At 34.8% G+C, this 26952-nt stretch overlaps 1 protein-coding gene across 1 annotated transcript; it reads left to right on the top strand.

Moving 5' to 3' along the window:
• Positions 1 to 922: 922 nt before the first annotated feature.
• On the top strand, positions 923 to 26689 carry LOC130679548 (keratin-associated protein 19-3-like). Its single transcript, XM_057488656.1, has 2 exons — positions 923 to 1074; positions 26437 to 26689. The coding sequence occupies exons 1-2, from the start codon at positions 923 to 925 to the stop codon at positions 26687 to 26689; spliced, it is 405 nt and encodes a 134-aa protein (XP_057344639.1).
• Positions 26690 to 26952: the final 263 nt, after the last annotated feature.

Genomic DNA, 26952 nt, shown 5'->3' with positions numbered 1-26952 from the left:
TATGCCAATTAGAAAGTAAATGGATAAGAACAGATGAACTAGCTGGTACAAGTAAATACTGGGAATAAGTGTAGAATGAGATTTAAATGGAAGTTATTCAAATAAAAGATATGTAGATATACAAGGAGAGTAGAGAAAAAGTGGTAAGTGTAAAGCATGGAACCAAGATCATCTGCATTTTTAGATGATATTTTTGGGGGATAGTCCATCCTGGAAAAACATTTAATGGTGTAAGGAGAATATTTTTTAACAGCTCTCAGCCAGGTTATAAAAGTGAGTTTATTGTCTTGGGTGGGCCCTCAGTTTCTGAAATAAATTTTACTATGCCAGTAAAACAAAGGATGTTTTGAGAGCTATTGTATAAAAGAAAATAGTTTTCCCGTGTGTGTGTGTGTGTGTGTGCGTGTGCATTCAACTTGAGAAAAAAATCAGACATTTGAAGATGCTGATAGATTTAAGAACTTTAAACTTGATCAGTGCACATGAATCTAGATGGAAGTTAGATACAATGATCCAAAGAATGATAGAAAAATGAGGAATGAGCAAATATTTCATATGAAAACACCATCAAAAGGAATGATGCAATTATGCAGCTTAGTAATGAAAAATTCTACATAGGGAACTTTTATTTTGTGACTTTGTTTTTCTCATTAGAAAGGAAAGAATGTAATGAGTTCAAGGGTGTTCTACCTAGGCAGCTAAGGAAGCTCAAACGTTTTAATGAGTGTGCATCTCTCCTTGCATCAGCAAACACATTCATGAATTGCCTCAAGTAAATGAATAATTTGCTATGATACAAAAGAATGATCACATAGTTTATTACCGGCCCTGCTCAGGGTATATAAGCATATTTGTACAGTTGTTGACATTTGCTCTCAAGATCTTGCCATGAACAGCAAACCCATTCACCACCCCTGACACCATGAGCTACTACTGTGGCTACTATGGGGGCTTGGGGTGTGGCTGTGGAGGCTTCGGTGGCCTGGGGTATGGCTGTGGCTACAGAGGCTTCGGATATGGTGGAGGCTCTGGGGGCTATGGATATGACTGCTATCGCCCTTGGTACTATGGAAGGTATGGGTTCTACTAAACTTCTACTCTACTAACCCAACATCTGTTACCATTAGTGGATTTGCCACAAGCTTCTTCAGTCAATGGACTGAGATGACTCTAAGCCTATTTAGCAAGAGAAATCTAAGAATTTCAGAGAATTTAATATTCTAAGCATGTCTTCATCATGTCTCCTGCATCCTCAGTTTGGGCACTAACAGGTGATTTATGTTAAATACCAATAAATGACTTAATTTGGGATAAAAAGTATGGCTCTTTAATTCATTTAATTCAATTATGCATACATGTTTTGTGTATATAAGTTTTACTATTTGCAGTTAGAAGTATGACACACATAATTATAATATGCATATGTACATATTTATATTAACATAAAAAAAACAACTCTAGCTTGAGAATCAGAAATTCAAAACAATAGAATGTTATTCTTCAGCTTAGTTATATAGCTTTCAGAATTGAATTTGCTAGCAAAAAATCAAATACGGGGTCTTAAATCTTATGTGTATTTTAAGGAATGTAGTTATTTTATGTATTTTATATTTTATCTTTCTTTTTATTAATGGAATTTAAAATTTGGAAATAATTCTTCACCTTCTTCAAACATAGTGGGTATAAACGGATTTTGGAGACAGACTAGAATTGTATTCCCAATTTACTACAACACCTGTGTGGTAAAACGCAACTTCTTAACCTCATTTTTAAGCAATTATTTGACGACAATTTTTACTTTCAAGAACCGCTGTAAAATAAATTTACCCTCCATTACCTGCACATGCCTACAAACAAATGAACATATTATCATGGTGTATGATACAGTAGGTGATTGTGTTCATTTCCTAGAGTTGCTGTAACTGTCACTAACTGGGTGTCTTAAAACAAGAGAGATTTATTGTCTCACAGTTCTGGAGGATAAAAGTCTAAAATTGAAGTGTCAGCAAAGCTGTGCGCCCTCTGAAACCTGTGGGAGGATCCATCCTTGCACTTTTCCAGCTTCTGGTGGTCGTTGGAAGCCCTTAGCATGCAGGGCCATAATGCCAATCTCTGCCATTGTCATCACACGGTGACCTGCCTCAGTGTCTCTTAATTCTCTCCCCTCTCTGAGTGTCTGTCCTGTGTCCACATTCCCACATCTTATACAGATACCAGTTATATTAACTAATCATATTGAATTAGGGCCCACCCTAATGACCTCATCTTGATCTCATCTCAATTCTATTAAATCTGCAAAGACCCAGGTTTCAAATAAAGTCATATACACAGGTGGTGGGGGGGGCAGGTTGGCTTTTCTGCATATTTTTTTATGGGGAATTGTGATATAAAGAGTCATAAAAAATACATTTCTGGTCATTCAGATGACCAAATATATATTTCCCAGGTATATTTGGTCTTCATCCACAGTTCTGAAAACACTGCAGGGTCGTTAAGGTGAAATGGGTGTTCTGTCATGTTAATAGGAGGCTTTTGGACCCACCACCCAAGGACAGGGCTGGAGGTTGAATCAGCCAATGGCAATAATTTTGTCAGTCACAGCTGTGCAGTGAAGCCCTCACAAAACCCCCTGAGAAGAGCTTATCACTCTCTGCTCTGCTCGGTTGGGTACTGCTTCTCAGTCAGAGAGAGCGTCCGTGCTTGGGGAACCAGACTGTCTCCATGTGCCACTGAGCCAGGCCTCAAACTCCACGAGGACAGAAGCTGCTTTATTTGGGACCTTGCCCTATGTATCTCCTCATCTGGCTGTTCGCTTGTATCCTTTATTAAACTGATAAGTGTTAAGTGTTTTCCTGAGTTCTGTGAGCCGCTCTGGCAAATTAATCGAACCTAAGGGGGAGCTCATGGGAACCTCCAATCTGTAGCCGGTAAATCAAAAGCACAGGTAACTGCCTGGGGCTTGTAATCTGCATCTGGAGCGGGAGGTGGCGGGCAGTCTTGTAGGATGGAGCCCTTAACCCAGAGAATCTGGTGCCATGTCTGGGCAGATAGCATCAGAATTGAGTTGAATTCTCCAACACCCTGCCAGTGTTCTAGGATTGCCTGGTGTAAGTGTGTGTGGGAAGGCCCCCTCCCACATTTACACACATTGAAATCGGGTTTGGGAACCCAAATGGAGTTATATTATAATGACTGCTGTGTATAATATTGTTACAGTTATACATACATGTAGGGAGAAAATACACAATTGCTTTTGGTGTCAGAGGAGTGGAAATAAATGGCAAAATTCATAACTCATCTCCTGTAACAATAATCAGTTTAGTTTAGTGCTGCTTTTTTTAGATAATATTAATAGGTGATAGAATAGACACATATGATTAAACAAAGTTGTTTTTTAACTTTGGTCTTAATATTCTTTCTACAATTCTAATCTCTTCCTATAACTGGAAGAGATTTGAGAAGAGCAAATTATGACTTTTAGAACAGACTGTGTTTAAACTGACAATTAGAAGGTCATTTATAACTGCCTATTAGCAAGCTTGTGGTTTTAATTTATAACCTCTCATAAATATGTGCAGCTCAACAGCCACATCAACAAAGGCAGAGGCATTAGCCCAAGGCAGCTTATTATTGATTTCAGAGACCTGGTTTGGGTATTTTTACTATCTCCTCAAATTAAGTATGCAAGCCCACACCTTCCCCCTAATTTTTATTGCCAAAGAGATTTCAGCTCTTTTAGATCGTGTATACTGTCCTTCACATCATCTCACCTCTTAGACAAACCAAGTTCTCCCAAAATTCTGCTTCAGGCTTTCTCCAAATGTCTATTCATAGAAATAACAAAATAAATATTATGTCTTGTCAAAATTCTGCTTTCTTCATTAACAAAAGAACTTCTCTATTGCTCTTTGGAATTTTTCAACAGGAAATTATCAGGTAAAGCCATGACCTGGCTCTTTGAGCAAGATCTTGTACTGCTTTCTCACACGTGAATGACCAAGTTTGTAAAATCAAATGCAAGATTTATAAATTGAAAAGTTTAAATAAATAATCACAATGCTTCTTTTTAGTTGTGGTATTCTGTGACCTTTTAGAAGACTTCAGGCAATTAAAAATGTAGGTTAGTCTCTTCAGGGTTTGTGGTAAAGGAGGGGAGATGGTAAGCTTTCTAGCACAGTAGCTTTATTTCCACATACCTAAGCAACTCTATTGTTTTAATAAATTTCCTGCTGGGTATATGCTTGGTGAGTTAAAAAATCATTGCAGAACCATCCCGCCTTAATATTTGATTATAACAATCTCCTACTTCCATTTCCCATGCACAAGGCCATCGGAGTTCTTGATTGTTAATATTTCCAACAGTGTTATCAAAGACACTTTCCCCATAGATTTACCATTTTATGTATTAAGCCTTATATTTTCTTAAAGTTGACAAAAATAGAACATAAGAACTTAAGGGGAAAAAAGTCTTTCCAATTATTTTATTTTTTGCTTGAGTAAGATAAATCAAAGGAATAAGCAATCTTGTAAATCTTCCCATTATAAGGACATTTGGCGTTGCCTAATAAATGTTAGTGTCATTCATGGTTCCTCTGTTTTGCAAACTTATTTTTAAATCATTTGAGTTTTTCTCCTTTTATCAAGACCTGCTGGTTTGCATGTTTCTTAGTTGTTTATTCATTTATTTTTTTATATTTGAAAGAAGGTAAGACAATATAAGAATTATGCTTTAGAAACTGCTGATGATCATTAAAGGTTAGGAGACGATTGATACATTTACACTACTTTTATAATGAGGGATTCTGGGTTTGCATCATTTCCTGAGTAAATTCCATGCTTATTTATTTAATAATAAAAGGAAAATGATGTGGATATTACATAGGACTTCAGAAATACATTGGAAAGTTCATATAGTTAATGGTTGAGAACAATTTGATGTTACAAAAGCTCCTTTAAAAATTCAAATGTAGAACAGAGCACTTTGAAGATATAACTCTCATTTCTTATCATAACTACAGATTTGTTTGAAGATTGCAAGCTAAACAAAAAGAAGACTAATAGAACACTCTAAAAGCAAGTTCTGATCTCCTCTCATATGAAAGGAATAGTTTTATTGACTTGTTTAAATTGTATTTTATCTGGAAAAATGATGTGACACATCTTCATGGATTCCTAATCCCACACTTAGAGGAATATGGAAATTACCATATAAGCAGCTCCAAAGAAGACTTCCCTGCCTATCAAAGTAAATCCTTAGCTCCTGACATCATGAGCTACAATAGGAATTGGCAAGGAAACCTGGGCTGAGTGTGGATAAGGAAGAGGCAGCTTCCATGGACTAGTCTATAGAGGTGGCTCTGGGGATGGTGGCTGTCGTCCAATTTGTAATTTGTTTTCTGGCTCTATTGAATTACTGTTTTGATTACCTGATATCTGGGTGCCCGAAGAAGACTTAGCAAAGTAGATTTCAGAATTCAGGGGCATCATTAGCCTAATAGGTCCAAATATTCAAAAGCTACATTTTGAAAGTAAGCATTTTGTTGTGCTTCCATCATGTCTGCAGAATTCTTTACCTTGTACTTCATAACTGAGAGAAAGTAGATTAGCACTTGGTCACACACAGTTGACTGTAAGAAGACCTGCGTTTGAGAGTTGGTTCTACTCCCTAACTCTGTGACCTTGAACAAGGTAAACTCTATATGCCTTTATTTTTTCCTCTGCAAACTGTGTTTAGTGCCCGTTTCATAGGGTTTTGACCATTAACTGGAGTTGGTTTCTAATCATAGGGTTGTGATGTTTAAATTTGTTATATATTTTAAGTAAAAATGTAAGTTTATAGGCCATAGCAACGGATGATCATTATGTTATACCTCTGTAATAAGAAAGACACATTTTTAAAAAATTATAAATGAAACATGGATTTTTGCTTCCATTTAATATGCTAACAAGTAATTTTCATTTTTACTCATGACAAAAAGAGCTACTGAGAGTAGTTAATGTGTCTAAGATTATGGCTGTGAATATGGCAGCTCAGAGAAATGGGTCATTCCTTTGCTGGCTACACGTATGTTTCTGGTGACTGGGTATAACTGCTGCTGACACCCTTACATGATAGAATTGTTAGATTAAGAGGTTCTATTGAAGGACTGCCATATAACACATGTGATAATTCACATGAGTATCAGAAAGTTCAATGTTAGTGTCCAATAGCTAGGTAAATGCCTCAACAAACCACAGATCTAATACAGATTTGAAAGTGTGGGTGTGGATTTTGCAAAGATTATGTGTGTTTGAAGAAATATGTTAGTGTTCTTTGAATCCTTTTCCTAAAGAGAAATAAGGGACCCTCTCTACTTTCCTTGAATGAGCAGGGTTATAAGACCACTCTTAATGCAGTATATTATTTCTTTTCAGTAACTCGCATAAGACTAGGATCTGCTCTTGTTTGTGGAATTGAATGGGTGAGAAGGACTGTCTAGCTGACTCCTCTGATAATGAGACCAAAGGAGAGGAGGCTACTTTGGCATCAGGAAGTAATATTGGAAATGATCAGGGAAAAAAATGCACATGTGATTCAGAAAATCCAAGTAAGAGCTCATTGATAGATCCAGCAAGGAGATTTTTTTGCTGCAAGCAAGAGTACCACTTGGCATACAAGACTAAACTCTAAAGTCATATTAATGGTGGCTTTTAAATACACAGATTTATATAGTGCTGAATTAGTTTTCCTTTGAGGTGCTAAACTGAAATGTAGCTAGTGATTTTGATGTTTCTCTGTAATCACAATTTTAGTGCAGTTTTGGAATGCTTTCAGAGATGAAGCTATGTTTCTCTAGTAAGGATAAATTTGACGTTTAAAATATTGAAAATTATTTCAGTACACAAATGTTTACAGCTGCTTTATTTGTGTTATCCAAATCTGGAACAACCTAAATATCCTTCCATTAGTGAATAGATTAACTGTGCACATAAATACAATGAAATTATACTCACACAGAAAAGAAAAGACTATGAATGCATTCAATAAATCACATAAATCTCAAAGGATTCGGAGAGAAAGAAGCCATTTTTAGGGATTACATAGTGTATGATTCCATTTATTTGACATTCTCAAAAAGTCAAAGCTATAATGGTAATAAACACTTGGCAAAGCTTATGGGCAGGAGGATGGTGTCACTATAAGCAGATAGTGCAAAGGAGTTGTGGGCATGATAGAATTCTTCTGTATTCTTATGGTGGTGGTGCTTACACAGATCTGCAATTGTGCAAAAACTCATAGATACATACACCAGAATTTTTAAAAATTAATGTATGATAATCTAATGAAATTATGTTTAATTAAAATTTAAAATTAAGTGATATTTGAGACCCCTGATTTTAATTCAGAGACATAGAATGCTGAATTTTGGAAAATATGAAAATCTCTAATTTCTCTTGATCTATCAGAGACTAAACTCAGAGGTCAAATGGCCATCCTAAAATTTGGAGTTAGGTGTCTATGGAGTAAAACAGGCTCCAAATATTTCTTCCCTGGGGGTGATGCCACAAGATGCCATATAAGTAGGAAAATTAAATTAGACAGAATGTTTAAGGGCTAGCATAAGAGTGTGAATCTGTTTGGTACCATAGTTATAGAAGTATTCAAACAATATTGCTGGTTTTTCCTCCAGGGACTTCATAATGATATCACAGGAAGAATCATGGAGAAGCCATTGAAACGCCTCATTCCTAACTCCTGACAAAAGGGGAACAGCAGATGAATGCATGGCTTAACCTGCAGGAAGAAAAACGAGGAGGTTTATACTGAGATCACACTAGTGAAATGTAATTGTAACTGAGAGAAAGGATTGGAGGACAATCCTTTCCAAATCAATTTCTTTATCTCCTCTAGATTAAAGAAAAAAGCCTCAATCCTTAGGGGAAAGAGCTTCAAAACCATAGCTTGAAGACACTGGTGGACAACCACTACATCCAGGAGAACAAGAATGGGTAGAATTCAGCAAAAGAAACTCTATCTCCAGAGAAACATAAGAGACTGTTCTGAAGGCCACATCCCTGAGACCCAGACTCCAAAACGTGTCAGTAATCAAAATATCAGCTCACTTTCTTCCATCATTCCCACACCCATACTAACAAAACCTGAGTACAAATAACAGAGGATTATAGATGGAGAAACTGCAAGAGGCAGATGCTCTAAGGAGCAACACAAAGGTGAAACACAAGTCCAAATGTTGGGACAATTAGGAGGAATTTAGTCTTTGGTATCATTAGAAACAACAAATTTCCACTCTAGTAACTTTAACAACAACAAAGAAATCTTCAAACACTGAGTCACACCTGTCTACATTAATACAAATCCACATATTAAAGGCGTAGAAGGAAACTCAAGTTCATGTCCAAGAGCCATATATTCATCTACTATATATTTACCATAGGACCTTCAAACTATATGATATGTCTAGCTTTTAGAAAAAATCTTTTAGATACAAAAAAAGGCAAGACAAGTCATGAGTTTAAAAGAGAAAGCAACCATCAGAATGAAAGACAGAAGTGTTGGAATGATCCAAGAAGAAATATAAAATAATGATGATTCATATGTCAAAAGCTTTCATGAGAAAGGTGGGCAAAATGCAAGCGCATGTAGGTAGGTACTTTCAGTATGGAAATAGAAAATATAAGAAGGAATCAAATGGAAATGTTAGAAATAAAACGAATACAGTAGAAATGAAGACTGCCTTTGCCACGTTCCTTAGCAGAATTAACACAGTTGAAGAAAGACTCAGTAAGCTAAAAAAACGTGCAACCAATCTAAAAACACTGAAATGCAAATAGAAAAAAACATGAAAAGAAGAAGGAATAGAGAAACCAAGACTTATGGGACAATATTAAATGAACGTAATTGGAAACCCAGAAGGAGAAACAAGAATAAGGCAGCAGAAATAATGAATGAAAAATTTTGAAAGCTAGTGGCAGACATCAAATCACAGATCCAAGAAACTGGCAAACAGAATATCAAGCAGGATAATACCAAGACAAATCAAGCACATAAACAAACAATAACCCAACACACCAAGGCATATCATATCAAATAGATGAAAACCAGAGAGAGAATGAGTGAATCTATCTTGAAAACACCCAGAGGGAGATTTATCTACATAGGAACAAGGCTAAGTATTACAGCTCATTTCTGATCAACAACTACAAAAGGAAGAAAATGGATTGAAAACTTGATTACATTGAAAGTGGAATAAAACTACCAATCCAGAATTCTTTATCTAGTGAAGACATAACTTAAAAACTGAAAGAGAAATAAAGACATTCTAAAAATCAAACAAAACTAAAAGACAAATATGGTGTGAGTTCACTTATTTGTGGAATATAAATACAAAGCAAAACAGAACAAACAATCAAGAGTAGACTCATGGACACTGAGAAGTGACTGGTGGTTACCATGGAGGAGGGGTTGGGGTGGGGGGGAAGTTGAGGGGGATAAGGGGCACAAAAATTCTCAATCATAATGTAGGTTGGTTACAGGGATAGTAGTACAGCATGGAGAATATAGTCAATGATTCTGTAACATCTTCCTGAATACAGAATAGCAGCTGTAGTAGGGGATAGAATTTAATAATATGGGTAAATGTTGAACCATTGTGTTGTATACTTGAAACTAATGTAAGATTGTATATCAACTATACTTCAATTTAAAAAATCTCAAAAGAGAAACTAAAGTAAAAAACTAAAACAATAAGAAACTGAGGAAAGTCATGAATTTTTAAAGGAATTACTTCAAGCAGAATAATATGAGTGAGGTCAGAAACCTGGATTTAGACAAATCGCATAAAAATGGAAGAAATATATGTTAAATATATTTATTATTTTTTCTTATTTGTATTTTCTGTAAAATATAACTAAAGCAATAATAATAACAATGCATTGGTTATTTACAGCTTTTGCAAAAATAAAATATATGACAATGACATGAAGATGGAAGGAAGGAATTGGAAATATTCAGTTCATTACATGTGAAAGAGTATATATTATTTGAATGTAGCTCAGATTATTTAAATGTGAATATTGTAAACTCTAGAGCAATGAGTAAATAGACATAAAAGAAAGCATAATTTGCAAATTGATGGGGAGATAAAATGGATTCACAAATGATACTCAATAAAAATTCTCTCTCCAGCTATTCCATGCAGTCTCATGGTGTAAACACCATTTGAATAATTATGTCTGCGATTTATATCCCCTGTCCTAACCTCTTTCTTCAACTTCACATTGCATAGTTTACTCTCAGTTCAACACAGACATCTCTTATATCCACATCAGAATTTGTGACCTGTTTACATTCTGCCTCCACCCAGGCTTCCCCTTAAATATAATGCCAAAGGCATTCAACTAATTTCTTAAGCTTCAAACCAAGAAGTTATCCTTCATTCCTTTTATTCTTATACCTACCATTTATGTCCTATCCACCAACAAACCCCTGTAGTGTCTACCACCATCTCTTACGTGAATTACTGCAATAACTTGGGACTCAAAGCTTTGTCCGTTCTTGAGCTTTTCCAGTTCATAATCCCACAGTTACAAGTCGCCCAGCAGAAATCCCTTCTCTTAATTAAACATCTTCAATTACACCTAAAATTCCATTAAATATCATTCTCAAGGCCCAGAAGATCCTGTATAGTCTAACACCTGCCTGACTTTTCTGATTTTATCTCCCACCGTTCTCTTCTCTTCAATTAACTATAATCCGGCCAAAATAATTGATTTTCTTACCACTTCATCATACAAAACTGATTCCCTCCTTAGGACATTTACATGTACAGTTCCTGTTGTCAGTTTGTTCTTTGACTTAGGGAGTTACACGTGTGTCCCCTCTACTTCATTCCTCTGTGCTGTTATCATCTCCTCAAAGGGACTTTTCTTGATTATCTTGTATTAATAGCATTTCTCCATTTCTTCATTCTATATATAATTTCTTTTACTTCCTTCATACACATTATTTCTAATAGGTTTACTTATTGCCTTTTCTTTGGAATGTAATATTAATGAGGACAGGCCTTTTGGTTTTAAGTTTTACCTCTGAACATAGAAAATTGGCATAAAAAGAGATCTAAATAAATATTTGCTGAGAAACTGAAAAAATCGAGTCCCTTAGTTGGGATCCACATCATATCACTAATGTATTAGTTTTCATCCCTTGCTTTACTAAGAGAACCCTCTAGGGAGGTTTTAAAAATATAGATGCTTGGACTTTATTCCAATTAAATAAGAGTTTCATTTTATATTCTCTCATGGAAAGGAATGGCTTAGTTTCTGTTGGCCATTCCCCTCCATGACAGAATATGAAAAGCCCTGTGTAGGTGCTGGCACTAGGAGCTTCTATAAACTACTAGTATCTTGGGTCCTGTCTCTGTCTATGACCCCAACTACAAACTGATGACCGAGGTGGATATGACTGTGACTTCTCCTGACCTTCCTTCTAGGAAAGGTATTTGCCCTTTCTAATCTATTGGAAACATGTAATATTAATAAGATCAAATCTTTTATAACATTAACACAACATATTTATTCTGCTGAGTTCTTTCATCTTGTCGATGTTATTTATACTGAAGACTTACTTAATTTCAACTGCTTTATTTGGAGCCCACCTTTGGCCACAAAAGACAAAAATCTACTGAAATCCATTCATCTTAGAACTAGCTTCAATACCAAGGACTGATTTCTATCGGTATCATGGCTCACTAACATTGTGATAACTTCCTTCTTTATGGTAATAATCCCGGTCATATTTCCAATAAACTTTTTTCATTGCCATTGCAAATGTTGTTTCTTGTCCATGCATTAAGATGAATATGTTTTATGTAAGTGTTGCAGTATCTGAGCAGTGTATTTTCATGCTGAACAATTATTTTTCCTCTGGGATTATTTTTCTTAAGAACAATTCTTTAGAAATTATTCCTATAATAATTTAGCTAAAACACTTTCTTGAAAGGGTGCTTGTAGAGCTACTGTGTGCTTCTCACATCCTTGACAAGTATTCTAATTTTAGGAATGGGGCTTGGCTAGCTGCCTTAAAACTTGAATTTAGTTATTTATCCCTGACTTAAACTCCTGTAACTTAAGTATCCATAATTTCTTCTTCCTTTCTGTAAATTACACAAATCTCAAAGTCTGGTAGTAATTGATAGCAAACAATGTTATACAATTTTTTATTTTGAAGATTTTTCACTGGTTCCCATCATTTTATGAAGAGCCCTGCCCTCACTATCTTGCTGTGTTTTGGGAGATTCTGTTGGGACTAATTGCTGTCAAATAAGGTTAAATTCATTGCCGTTGTGTACAACTAGAGAAAATTCATATATATATGTTGCTCTTTTCCTTAGCTTCTAATTGTCAAGAATCCACTTTATTTAATTAAATCTTTACTCAGTCCATCAGAAAGAAAACATCGTCATGAAGATAAGAAAACAGAAATAGGCTAAATAATTTACCAAGGTCAAATAGCAAGGGTGCAGCAGCAGTAAGTTGTTTGAAAACGTCTGGAACTGAGGAACGTCAACTAGAAAAGCATTATGTGAAAAACCATAATCAGACGTAAGTCTTGCTTGAAGTCACAGCTCAGCAAAAATAATTTCAGGTGCATTTTGCTTAGGAAACTAATACAAAATAATTTGGTAATCCTAGGTAGTTTACTGAAGGATGAAATACATATATCCCTCTGTTAATGGTTGATGGTGTCCTTGAAACTCAGAGGGCACATCACCATCAAAACTAATCTCTAGCTCCGGTGAACTTCCATGGTAACACCTATGACTGGCCTTGATGCAGTGTGGCCCAGGTTTAAAATCTGCCGGAGCTGATGATGTAGGCTATGACCACCAACTACTTCTTTCTAAGGAAGAACTCATTCCTTTACATTCCATTAAAAATGTTGTGTACCTCTCAGTCCTTTGGACCTTAATTTTTGTAATCTATCTCTCCAGTTGTTCTTTCAATGTCATCAAAAGCATGCAGAGTCTTGATCTTTTTATTGCAACTGCTCTAATGATAGCCTAGCATGCACCGCTAATGAAACAATCATACTGCAAACCGCAAACTCAGGACCAAGCTGAAATAAGAGGATCTATTGCTCTGATTTAGAATTTCAACCATCTAGAAGGAATTTGTTTTTTCATTGTCACATGATCAACATTGTGCTAACTTCCTCATTCCATGGAGGAAATATCTGTGCATGTTTCCAATAAGATTACTTTATTAACATAGCAATCATGGTTTAAATTTTATTTATTCACCTAAATGGGCTTTTCTCACTTCGGTTTGGCCAGTATTTTTACAATGAACAATACATTTCCTCTTGAATTATATTTCTTATTAAATGGTTGCTTATAAAAGACTTAAATAAAGCTTCCTGATAAGATGTTGTCTTTCCTTCTTAAAATGATACAACTTTATTGTAATTCAAATATTTCAGAACTAATTAAATATAGATTTCCCCAAAAATAAAATGATAAAGATACTGCCCTTTATTTTAACAGATTCAAGTTCTTGAATAATTTTTTATTTCTTGTTTCAGTTTGTACACCTTTAAGAAGGACATTTTCAATGGTGCTATACTTATTATTTTGACACAATTACTTTTGTGAGCTGAGAGAGCAATAAAATACACAGAGCTTGTGGATCTGTGCTGAGGGAGCTTTGCTGCAAAGATAAAGATCAAAAACAGAGAAGGAAGTTACTGTTCTTTTTATATATATATAAATTGGTATTATTTTAAGAGATTGAAAATTCAAGTCCATACAATGTGGGATGGATAGAAGCAGGATTTGAACTAAAGGCCTGTGTGGCTCCATATCCTGGGATCTCAACCAATCTCTAACACATTCAAACTCAATTTCCAGCTTAGGAGGAGAGCTCTGGATCTTCCTAAAGAAAGAGAATGAGACCCAGAGACAAAAAAAAAAAAATGGATATGATGCAAGAATAGAGAAGATTACACCTAGCAACCCAGTTAGGTTGTCTTAAACAATGTCAGAGGCTTTGAAGACTTGATGATAATTGCCTTTTATTAAAATACTCTGGCTCTAAGAAGTGCAGATGAAGCAAGTAAGTGAATGAAACCATGCATCAGTAGCATTAAAAATTAAAAACTCATGAGGCAAAGGTATAACTGGGCTGTTTTGCATATTTGTGAAAAAAAGTAAGAATGAGAATTATCTATGGAGGAGACCACACCCACACTGAAAAGAAGAGGTGATATTCATTCTCAAGAACCTCACCTTCAACACCCTCCAAATCCTCAGCCCCTGACACAATGAGCTACTATGGCAATTGCTATGGTGGCCTTGGCTGTGCCCTCGATGTCTTTGGTGGCCTGGGCTATGGCTGTGGTTCCAGCTGTGGTCTTGGTGGCTATGCTGGTTATGGCTGTGGCTATTTCCATCCCTCTTTCTATGGGAGATACTGGTCCTCTGGATTTTACTGAGAACATTGTCCATCTGCAGTGACTTGTTTCCCTGATCCAGAATTTTTTACCCAGGCTGATTATATTCACTACTGCTAGGTCATTGACATGAAATTCCCTTCTTCTTCCCTTCTATGATGTTTCTGTGCATATTTTCCAATTAACTTCGTGAGCTTTCTAAATCTTGTTTCACTTCTATTTGCCCACTTAAATGTACTTTTTATTTACAATTTTGGCATATTGAAGCAATACATTTCATTGAAACATATTTTCTGCTTATATAATTATTTACTTCCTTAGAGCTGATCTTACTTTTAGTGAAAAACTTTTACATCTCATGTGATAACTTGCTCAGATATGACTCCCTTGTTTATCTGATATCCTACAGAAACACACATATTTATCCATCACCTAGTGCATATGAAGATAATGACATTTCCTTTTCAAGGTTATTAGTTTAATGCAATTCACTGAAGTACTTTAATTAACTACTTTAACCTCAATATATCAAGAAAAGAATATTTTTCAGCATGGTTACTATTTGAAACCTATTATTTTTATGAGCTTTGTAAGGAAGAATTGTCCATACCTTTTGCTCAGTCTCTGTTCCTTGCGCCCCTCTACAAAGTGCATCCTTGGAAAACAATGGCAGGCAAACACATTGTTTGAGGTTTCACCCCTGCCTCACCCACCCCATCCCCAAGCTCATTACACACAGAGCATACCACCAGCTCCTAATTTTATAAAGGAAATAGAATTCCAGGGTAATTTTGTTCCTATGTTCCTTTTCTTTAACATTTGAATAAGTAATTAACTTTTGGGGTTTTGCTTTACTTTCTTCATATATTAATTTTTTTCATTTCATTCTATAATAGGATATTGGAAGAGTTTCTCAAATGTTCCTTCTGCTTTCAGAAATTCGCCATACAATCTACATTGCAGAGAAAATATACATAGTCTTAAAATATTATTTCTCTGATGCCATGGCCCAAAAACAAAACTATAGAATGTAATGTATGACTCACCCTGATGTTAAGTTAATATGCTTCCCAACCATCAATTACTCTTTATTTAAGCTCTGTGTTCCAACCATAATGTGTTGCTCATTGAGGACACACCTTGTTCCCTTTGTCTCTGATGATAAGATGTTTTCCTTGCTGGGACCTCCTCCTCTCTTCCTACTTTTAAATTTTTATATTTCCTTCTAAATGCAACTCATCTCATACTTCTCCAAAATTCTTTGCAAGATATTGCAAGTCATTATAATAGTTCATTACTCTAAATCAATGTGACGATCCATCATTCTACTCTTCTATATGATGCTTTATGGTATTAATAAGAAAAAACGTGAGTATGCCTTCATTCACACACATACCAAATACCACACACACATACATGCAAACATGTGAGTTCACCCATTTGTGAGTACAATTCAATTATAAGATTTGAATTTCTTGGAGTGGTCATTTATAAATTTATCATTTTTCATCTCTCTACCCAAATGATCCCCATGGTGTCTTTCTCAAAGTAAAAGGAAAATAAGAACATTATTATATTGTTTTAATTCTGATTCTCTTTGCAATTTGAAATATGAGGCATTATTTCACATAAATACCTCTCTTAAAAAAGCTTATAAAATTTAAATTAGCATTTCAGGAAAAACTAATTTAAAAGTCAACAAATATACACATTGTTTACTTTCGCAAGGTGTCACATTAGGTGTCAGGTCCACATCTTCCAAGTGTTTTTACACTGGTTCCAAATGAAAAACATGAAAAAATTCTGCAGAAAGTAATATCAGTTTAAAAGAGTAGTGACATGCTGGTAGATGTTTGTGAATCAGAATTGTTGAAGAAAGTTACAAGGACAGGAGGGAGTATTTTAGAAAGATAAAGAAAGTCTAAGAAAAAGCTTAATGTGAGAAAGGCAACTGAAGTTTTAAGAAACACTCCAAGAGGGTCCATCTAGTAGAGTGGTTGAATGTAAGGTGTAGTGGGGAGAAACCCAAGAAGGGAGGCTTGGACTGTCTTATGAAAAGGCATAAATATAATCTTACAAGTATGAGGGTGCTTAACGCTTATCACACAAATACACAAGTAGAAAGAAATACTACATACATGTTCCTATCTCCTTTCTGAAAAAAATGTGCATTCTTGATCATTTATGATTACATAATATTTTTTACCCAAGTTTATTTCATCATAAGTAGGGAGAGGAAGTCATCGTGGAAGTGAGCACCCTCTGAGGCAACGTGGAGGCGTCTTTGCTAAAGATCAAAGTCTCGAGCACTGTGAAGACAGGGAGCCTCGTTATAATGATGTAGATAAGGAAATATGTGAAAACATTAGCTTTGAATATATGAAAATAATTACTCCATCCAAAGTCTATTTCTGAGGAATAAGAATTAAACTAAGCGTAAGGAAAAAAGTATTTGTGAATTTGGTCTACTCTTAATAAGAAAGGTATGGCTTAATAGTACTGTTTTCACCAGAGGTAGATTTTCAAAGAAAATGAAGCTCTTGTGTTGTGCTTTACCACACCCACACTGAGGATTATAAAAGCCCAGTGCAGGAGGTGATACCCATTCTCAGGAACCTCACCTTCAACACCCACCCAAATCCTCAGCCCCTGACACAGTGAGCTACTACGGCGACTGCTATGACGGCCTTGGCTATGGCCTCAGTGGCTTAGGTGAGCCATGGCTGTGGTTCCAGCTGTGTCTTGGTGGCTATGCTGGTTATTATGGTTGTGGCTGCTGTTGTCCAACTTTCTATAGAAGATATTGGTCCTCTGGATCTTTCTAAATATTTTGTTTTCTATTACACCCTTTTCACTTGGAGATCACTTTTTTTTATGGATTAGTTCATTCCTTCAAAATCAGCAGTGAAATGTTTTAGTAGACACTGAAGAAGGTAGTGCAATGCAGACCGACACCTTAAATCAGTGCAGACATGTATTTCTGAACCAGAGTTTCACCACTCAGGCTGGTCATCTTTATTCCTGAAACATTTCTGACATAACTTCTCCATTATCTATTCTGTAATAATTCTGGGCACAGACAGTCTGTAATAAACATTTTTCACAAGCATAAAAACCTGGATCCATTTATTTTCATTTACTCAACACAATTTTCCAATTATGCAATACCTTAATAATGGTTTCGCATGAAACAATTTTTTCCCTTGGAATTATTTACTTCATACCATGATGTGATGCAACACTTTGGACATGACACTGATGCTTTGAGATTATAACTGCTTCAGGAGGTATGTGTTTTGCTCAGTTCATGCTTCCATTTTATTTGAAATTTCACAGAACCAAATAATTTTTGACCCAGTAACTTCTAATGAAGATATTTTTTCACTACAAAATTCAAAGTTACAGCATCTGTTCTATTCTCAATATCATTATATGCATTGTTAAAAATCCTCAGTGATGTAAGGTAAGGGCATGCCTTTCTTGGTGACATTTTGTTTAATTACCAAGCTGTGCAAAAATCAGGTATATATGGACAGGTGCTTGGTCATCAGGATACTTGGATATCATGTGCCTTGTTAAAAGCCAAAAGCATTATGATATATTGATTAACCCCCTATTGCCTCTGTTCTAAGTCAGACTGTTTGTTATAGTGTGTTCCAGCTGTTTGATTGCTGCTCTTTTCACCTTGACAGGAATTATTTTCCAGAGACTATCCTTGGCCTTTTGTCTTCAACCATGAGACTGGCCATGGACATCAGCCTTATTTTTGGCTTCCTTAGATCTCTTTTCTTATCCCTGAATCTCACACTGTGTTATTCCTGACCTACTATTCATGCCATTTTGTGGGCCTCCTGTGTTTCCATGTATCAATATTGATTCTCACAAATAATTCAGCAGTACATTCCAGATAGATAAGCATAATGCCAGTGACTATTCCTTTTGTTAGAGAAATTCAAGATCATTGTAGGAGTGGTACTCACTAACCCCACTGTTAATTTAGACTTTTCAACCAATTCAGTACCAAGTGCTCGTACACACAGTATTGCAGTGAATCTAAAAACTGATCCTACCTAAGAAAGCCTGTCTTCCCAATAAGTAAAAAAGAGATAAATACAACTAAAATTGATCCCATTATTTTTAATATACTTTTATGTTCTCCATGTCATGTTTTTATGTTATATACCTACTCAAATGCCTCCAGATAAAATGGTTTGATCTCGGGATTGTTTTTTCAAAATTATAAAAACAAGGAATTACTATAGGTATAGATGAAAGATAACTAGCAATGAAATTATTATAACTAAAGATGGATGACACTCACCTAAGGGTTCATTTTCTTCTGTATGAATATACTTTCGTATGACAAAATACAGAAAATCTGAATCACAGTTAAAAGCCCATCATGGAAAGACATGTTCTATAGGACTTAAAGAACATGGAAAGATAGTTCATGCAGATATGAAATAGAGAGGAGGTAATGTTTAACTGGACCTTACAAGAAGGTTACAACATAAACTAGGTGATCAAAAGCATAAGAAATGATGCAAGTCACATATGCATTGTTTCTGATTATGTGAAAGGATGCATTTATGGGAACTATTTAAAAAATAAAATTCAACATTTGATACTGGAAAATTAGGCTGATTATAGCATTTAAAGAGCTTCACATGGTAGGTAAATTCTCCCTCACTAAGCATGTTTGAAAAATTTTAAGAGGAGTGGTAAGAGGGATAAAGTGTTTTAAAATGCTTGAATCCATGGAAAATTTAGCCAATGATTCTGTTATGCCTTCCTATGTTAATACATAGTAACCGCACTAGTGGAGATAAGGATTTAATAACATGGGTAACTGTTAAACCACTGTGTTATATACTTGAAATGAATATAAGATTGTATATCAACTATACTTCAGTAAAAATGTTTCAGTCCAGAAAAAAGAATGCTGTCAGAGTTTTTATGGCATTTTGTAACAAGGTCCTAACCCCTCTGTGAATTGGTTTAGCGAATGAAATGCAGAGAAATGGGTTTTACAGATACATGAATTACTTAGGAATTACTTAATCAAGTGAACACTTGTACTCTGAAAACTAAAAAATATTGATGACAAAATAAAAGAAGACACAAACAAAAGGGAAGACACCTTCATTTATGGAACTAGAAAAAGTAATATTGTTAAAAGGTCCATACTACCCAAAATGATGTACAGAAATGGAAAAACCAATTTTACAATTCTTGTGGGAGTACAAAGACTACAAACAGATAAGTTATTTTAGGTTTTTGCATGTAATTCATCTTGACATCAAATAATTATACCTAAAAAAGTCATATGCTTTCAGCAGTGCCCTGGATAACACCATAGAACGAAGAACTCTTCATAAGCAACTGGAGATGTGCAGGGGTCCTTGATCACCTGGTAATAGCATACTTCTCAATCTTCAATTAGTCTTTGCACAAGCTTCTTTCCTGTTTACATGCGCAATTTGCTTATTCTTGCCCCTTGGCATTGGTCAAAACAACCACCTCTTGATGATCTCCCCTCTTCTTTTCCTATAGAATTCTTATGAATTGTGATGCAGTCTAATTTCAACCTCCAGAACTTTTCTCTCAAGACAATCCAGCTTTACTATAGCTTTTCATTCTCTAAGATACCTCCTCAGGTAATTTTAACCTTCTCTAATTTTGTACTTCCGTATATTTAACTTTGTACCTGCATGCATGCACACTTAGAAACATGCACACACCTTGTAACTGTGACAGGGTAAGCTTTATAGGACCATGAAATGATTTATTTCTTTCTCACTTATCATCTTCCTGTCTAAAAATAAGAATTAAAGTAATACTACAGAAAGATTTAGAACACTTCAATACTTGATGTGGCTTGGAATGTTTGAAAGGGGCTCTAAGGAAAATAATATATTCCATAGGTAAAGGAAGTGTAAAAACACAATAGGAAGGTATTTACAAGCTGATAATGTAGATACAAATTCAAGTTTTAGAAACAACTGGCTGATCCTACTGAAAAGGACGGTAGTGGGAAGAAATTTTAATTGTGGTGAAACAGGGCTTGAATATAATCTAACAGAAGTTGACCAATACTACTGACAGGAAGTTACAGTGTTGTTTCACAGAATAGGCAAACAAAAGGATGGTCAAATATTTGTTGTTTTCTCTGAATAAATTGTCTCCTACCTCAAATTTGTATATATAATTCTGCATGATCATTCTATAATTTGTGTGCTAGTTTATTGAATTGGAGAAAGAAAGAAAACATGATATTTGGCACAAGTTGAATCCTGTTGTGGGCAAAGTGAAGGAAATGTCATTTGGCAAATCCAAGCTCTCAGGCAATGCCACAAATGAGCTGCCCGATGCAAGGCATTGGATTTTTACATTGAAATGTAGAAATATGTGTAGTCATTAACTCTGAATATAAATTGAATGAAATTATCTTCTCATGTAAAAGCTGATTCTTGGACACAACAATTAAATTCAAGAGAAAACTATGTCATTCATGTTTGGGACTACTCTTAAATTATAAATGTATGGGTTAATGGTACTGTTTTTCATCAGAAATTCGTTTTCAAAGCAAACAAAGCCCATGTTTTATGGTTTGCCACACATTTCACTGTGAAAGTAAAAATACACTAGTTTCTTGGCAATCTTCCTTCTCAGAATATTTATTTCATCATCAGCTCAAATCTTCAATAGCTGATGTGATGAGTTACTATGGTAACTATCACGGGGCCTTAGATTTGGTCTTGGTTGTGCTATGTCAGTGGCTTTAGTTTTGGCTTTCTGAGGCTGTGGTATTTCCGGATTTGGCTACTTCTTTCCTTCTATTGATGGACGAGTCCATTCTTCTGGGTTCTACTTTTTCAGTAGAATTTGCTCATCTCCAAGATCTCAGAAGCTGCACACATTCATGGATTAACTCACTGTGGGTTTTCTTCTGCTTCATAAGCTTCATATTATATTTAACTTCTTTGGTTTCTAGCTAGTTATTTGCCATCCAGTGTCAAAGAAAAACAAAGCTGGACAGTTATTGAAGACAGTAAGACAGATTTTATTCAGTACCACTGCAGTAGGAGAGAGAGAGACTTCAGAAAAGTGAGCTCCGTGCCAATTTGCAGAGGTGTTTTACAGGGAGAATGAGGGAGTAGGGAGTGGTTGAGTGGGAGCTGGTGCAGAGTCAGAGTGGTGGGAAATTACAAATAGGAAGCAGGGGTTGATTAATGTGACCGGGCCATGTGAATTAGTTCATTACTGCTTACCTGGGGTGAAAACAAACTTTTTGTCATATTTCAGAACAGAAGGTAATTTTGCAAATTGAAACAAAGCACCTAATGAAGTTAGGCTTTTACCCTCACACAGGGACTGCAGACAATGCAAAACCTTGGGCGTCTGCATTTAAAAAAGACTGGCTCTCAGTTCTTTGAGAAAGCCCTGACTTAGAGAAGATACACCTTAAGGGACAGAGAAGGGATTTACAAATTGCAATTTTCTAAAGAAAATGCTTCCAAGAAAAGGGAGGTTCGGGACTGATACAACCTTTGGTTGGAACAAACAGTAAAGTTTTTTGTCACTGTTGAGCTTTCTCAAGAGGTCATTTAAGTGAAGCTGAGAACTGCAGTTCTTGTTAGCCAAGGTTGAGGTCTAGTTCAGAAGAGAGTTCATAGGAGCCTGCGTAAATACAGTTTGGTCAAAGAAAGAGTCTTTGTAACAAGTAAGTGCATGATGAAGACTGTATGCTCCCAAAGAATGCTAGTGCAAATTGTGTTAGCAGGATCTCAGATCTCAGTCAGGCATCTTCATGGATTGCCCTAGCAGGAAAATATTCTACCATGCCTGTTGTCAAATTGTTTTTAAACATGGGAGCTCTAGGATGTAGCTTCTGTTAATTAATAAATAAAATCCTTAGCTCACATAGCAAACAACACTTTATTTTTACTAATTCTTCCAGCTGATGTTCTTACATAAAAAGGGTTTTGATTACTAAGCCATTTCAAAAGCTTTCACAAATTTTATATTTGTATTTTATATTTTTAAATCATTGTTCTCTGGACATATTAGGTCTAAAGAATTAAAGTTAACAATAAATATATTCTTGTTTTATTACTTATAAATATATTCTTTAGAATACATATGTAAATATAAACATTTACTTCTTTATTACTTCATTTTTTTCTCTTGAATGACTTTTCTTTTGTATCTAATGATCTCTTATAATCAAATTCTGCTTCCTCAACGGACTCTAATTATAGAGTCTTTTCTTTGTACAAGTGACATTTTCTTCTGCACTTGGGTATATTATTTATACTCCTATCATTAAACATACACTTGCTTCTAGCTGTTAAAGCAAATTATATTCTACACTAATCTCCTCACTTAGAACAAAGCATGTTGAGACAGAATCATTTTTAATCATGTTTGTGTTCTATTCACTTTAGTAGACACATAATTTTTTTGTATAACCTTCTAGAAGCAATGATAGCTCCTGGACTACTAAGGTGAGCAAACTAAAATCCATTCTTTCAAGAAGGCTTAGATATTATGTCATTTTTGAGGAGAGAAAATATATAGCAGAACTATCAGTTTTAATACAATAACTTTAAAACTTAACTTTGGGTGAAAACTCTTCATAGGAGATGTAAGGTCTCAGTTAAATATTGAAAGATGTATTTCATCCTTGGCAGATACAAGGTTGAATGAAAAAAAGATGTGCTTAGAGGCATGAGAAATGATGTTCAGGCATGAGCAATGTAAATCTTACTGTAATCTGTGTAATTATGTTATAACTTCCTTAATTAATGATTCCACCATAAAATTAGAAATCTTTTCTGCAATCCCTTAAACCCTTCTTCAATGTGACAGTAAGGCACCATCAAATCATAGGCTCCATGAAGATTAAAATCATGATTCTTATAAAAAGAGATAGTGAGCATGGGCAATATTTTATGTAATGCACTAACCAGGGAACCAGGAGGCTGACAAATCTGGTTCAGTGGAAAATATCAAAAGCTGGATATTCAACATTAGTGAAAAAAAGAAATGTTGAGATATCTATGTTAGGAAAAAAAATTGACTCATTTGCAAATGGGCAATAAATAATAATCTGCAGTTTTCTAGTATCATGAAAAGAACATCATCATATTCCTCAGTTTTATAGTTGGAAAATCCTGGGCCAAATCCATTACACAAATATAGTTTCATTCTCCTCAAGAGTCAGATGATTTTCAAGTGAACTTATTAGAAAATTTTAGCACATATTAAAAGGTGATCAATAGGGCTTCAGTTTCAGCTGTGGCATGTAACATTAGAAGTTTTCACTCCTGTCCTTAAAGCAAGAAAACCCTGGGCAAACAGAAAATCAATGACTGTTCCTGGCTACATCAGAGAACTGAAGTCACCAGGAAAACAACCATTCCAAAGCTAGAAAGATGCATATACTCAGAAAGACACAGCTACCAAATCTGCTACCTGGAGCTTTTAGAGTTCTCAGTCAAAATTTATATAGGTGAGAACTCCAATTTATGACAATGACTTTGGGTGCTAAAATCCCTGGTGTGATATTCTGGTTATAAATAGTATTGATTATAATTTAATTTATTTGGCTACTTACCCTCTGGTTATATCCATAGAGAAATTGATTATCAAGTTGCTGTGAGAGCTGCACACTGAACCAAAGAGTCTGTGAATCCTGTCACATAGACCCTGTTATTGAGTAAGAAAAGCATAGTTTTTTTTTTCCGTTGTAGCACACCTAGTGGGTGAATAGGTTATATTGTTTTGGTATTAATTTGCATTTCCCTGTTAACTCTGATAACAAATTATGTCAAATAATTTATTTGCTTATTGGATATTTGTATATCATCCTTTCAGTGTGCCCAGGTTTGGGGAGATGCTGTTTGTTTGGAGTTGTAGTTCTTAACATATGATGGCTATCTCTCTCATGTCTATCTCTATTTCTAACCTATATCTATACCTATCTGTGTTTTCTGAATCTATAGATCTATAACCATACTTTTTTCCCCAGTGTGTGGCATGCTGTTGATAAAGTCCATTTCACCGTGTTTTATTTTGCAGTCAGTGCTTTCTGTGTCTTTAACCAAAGCAAAACAAAACAAAACAAAAACTTTCCGAAGTTTTAATTTTAGCTTTTATGGTCAGGTCTATAATACATTTTGAATTATCTTTGATGTATTTATGAAGAAATTAAGGTGTTCTTTTTCTTGTTCACGTGAATATTACATGGTTTCAGTATCATTTGCTGAAAAGTATTCTGTTTGCTTTGTAATCTGTAATAAAAAATTCTCCTTCTAAGTCTGCTAATATTTTCAATTGGACTTACTTGTGTATCCTCATGCCAATATCACACTTTCTTGATATTCTAGTTTAGTAAGTCTTAAAAATCAGTTAATGTAGAGGTTTTTTCTTTTTTTAAGATTGCTTTCGATATTCTGGTTCCTTTGAATTTCCTTAAACATTTTAGAATCTGGTAAATATATACATTGCCTAGCATTTTTATTATGATTTTATTTAACATATAATTTAGGGGATATTGTCTATTTTAATATATAAAGATTATATATGTATATTTATATTATGCCATATATATATATACATATATATATATATATATATGGCATTATTATAAATGTCATTACAACTTCTTCCAACATAATTTTGTAACTATCAAAGGCTAGGTCTTGTATATTTTTCTTTAAAAATATCTGCATTTATGTTTTCTGATAATATTATTAATGATATTTTTGTATTTTATTTTCTAAGTTTTCATATATAATTACATCCTTGATTGGTGGACTGAGTTTATTTTCTGAAATAATTAGTGTAAAATTAATATTTCTAACAATAATTAGTATTACTTAAGTGAATTCAAGCAATATGCAATGGGAATTTTCTTTGTTAGAAGTTTGCTTTTTTAAAATACTAATTTTATTTACTCAGATATAATATATAAGGTATTTATTTATTTTTGTGTCTTTTCCAATAAGCTTTTTAATTTGAGAAATTGTTCACTCCTTCCATGCAACTAAGTATGTTTCAGTACAAATTTTTGATTACTGTGATTCGCCTTCAGTTTATGAACCTTTATTCTATGCATGTCAAAGTCCACAGAATTGTAAAACACAAGGAACAAAGAATAACATGGGTTTTAATAATAAATATACATTGATACTGGTCCACCATTGTGTCAAGAAAAAAATGTTGTTGTTTTTTTTTTTTAATTTTTCCAATTATATACTAAGTAATAAGTATACTGGTTGAGAAGACCACTGTTATAAACTTTAAAGAAATAGATCCTTGTTCATTTTTTCTAGAATATCTTTTGCTATTCACAAAAGTCAAGCTGATTTATACTGACTCTCAAATATTTGTTTCCTTAAATCTGGAATAGATAAATAATTCACTATTTAGACTGATGAATAAGATGCTTTAGAAAGGATACAATGGATGGTAGAAATTTGAATTTGATTCATTTCTTAGATTTAATTTATAACAGAATATACGAATCTAAAGAAAAACAGAGATGAAGAAACATCTAATTGAAAAGTACAACACTTTCAAATATGATTGATATGTATGACTATGAAGAATTCTATTTGGAGGTCTGACAGGGCCAGACTTTGAAGATATAGCATTCTTACTAATAAAGTGATGAAATCTTTTATCCTCAATTTTTCTGAGGTTTAATTGACAAATAAAGTTGTGTATATTTAAAATATGCAACATGGTGATTTGACAAAGTGAAGCAATAACTTGTAAGGGCCACCCTTACTAAGCAACAAAGTGATCTCAAGCATTTTAATGAGTGTGAGGGCCTCTGTCTGTATCAGGGACAATGAATTAACAAGTTATGTTAAGTAGGAGTAATAAAAAGTGACACAAAGGAGGGTATACATGTGATGGATCATGTGCTCTCACTAGGGTATATAAGCCCTCCTCTACCCATGCTGACATTGACTCTCAAGATCTTGCCTTGAACAGCAAACCAAACTCAACACCCCTGACACCATGGGCTACTGTGGCGGCTACTACGGAGGCCTGGGCTACGGCTATGGCTATGGCCTCAGTGGCCTGGGCTACGGCTATGGCTATGGCCTCAGTGGCCTGGGCTATGGCTGTGGCTATGGCAGCTACAGATATGGACCTTTCTATGGAGGCTATGGATATGGCTGCTATCGTCCATGGAACTATGGAAGATACTGGTCTGGATGCTACTGAAATCCTGCTCTGGAAGCCCAACATATGAGGCCAGGAGGCTATTAAAGAAATCACCCAATATTTGAACCAAAAAAGATCAACTAGGAACAAACCAAGAAAAAAATAATAATAATTCATATAGTATATTTTAAGAATATTTACCACATTACATTTGCCTGCTTCATGTCTCCTGGTATGCCCTTCTACTTTCATTGCTATGGCATTTCTCTGTTCCCTTTGCAACAAATTATTCTGATTTGAAACAGACATATGGCTTTTATTAT

The sequence above is a fragment of the Manis pentadactyla genome, chromosome 1 (genome assembly GCF_030020395.1).
Source record: "Manis pentadactyla isolate mManPen7 chromosome 1, mManPen7.hap1, whole genome shotgun sequence".
In the NCBI taxonomy this organism is placed as follows: domain Eukaryota; kingdom Metazoa; phylum Chordata; class Mammalia; order Pholidota; family Manidae; genus Manis; species Manis pentadactyla.
Note: the sequence above shows the minus strand (reverse complement) of the source record. Positions and strands in the feature narration are given on the sequence as shown.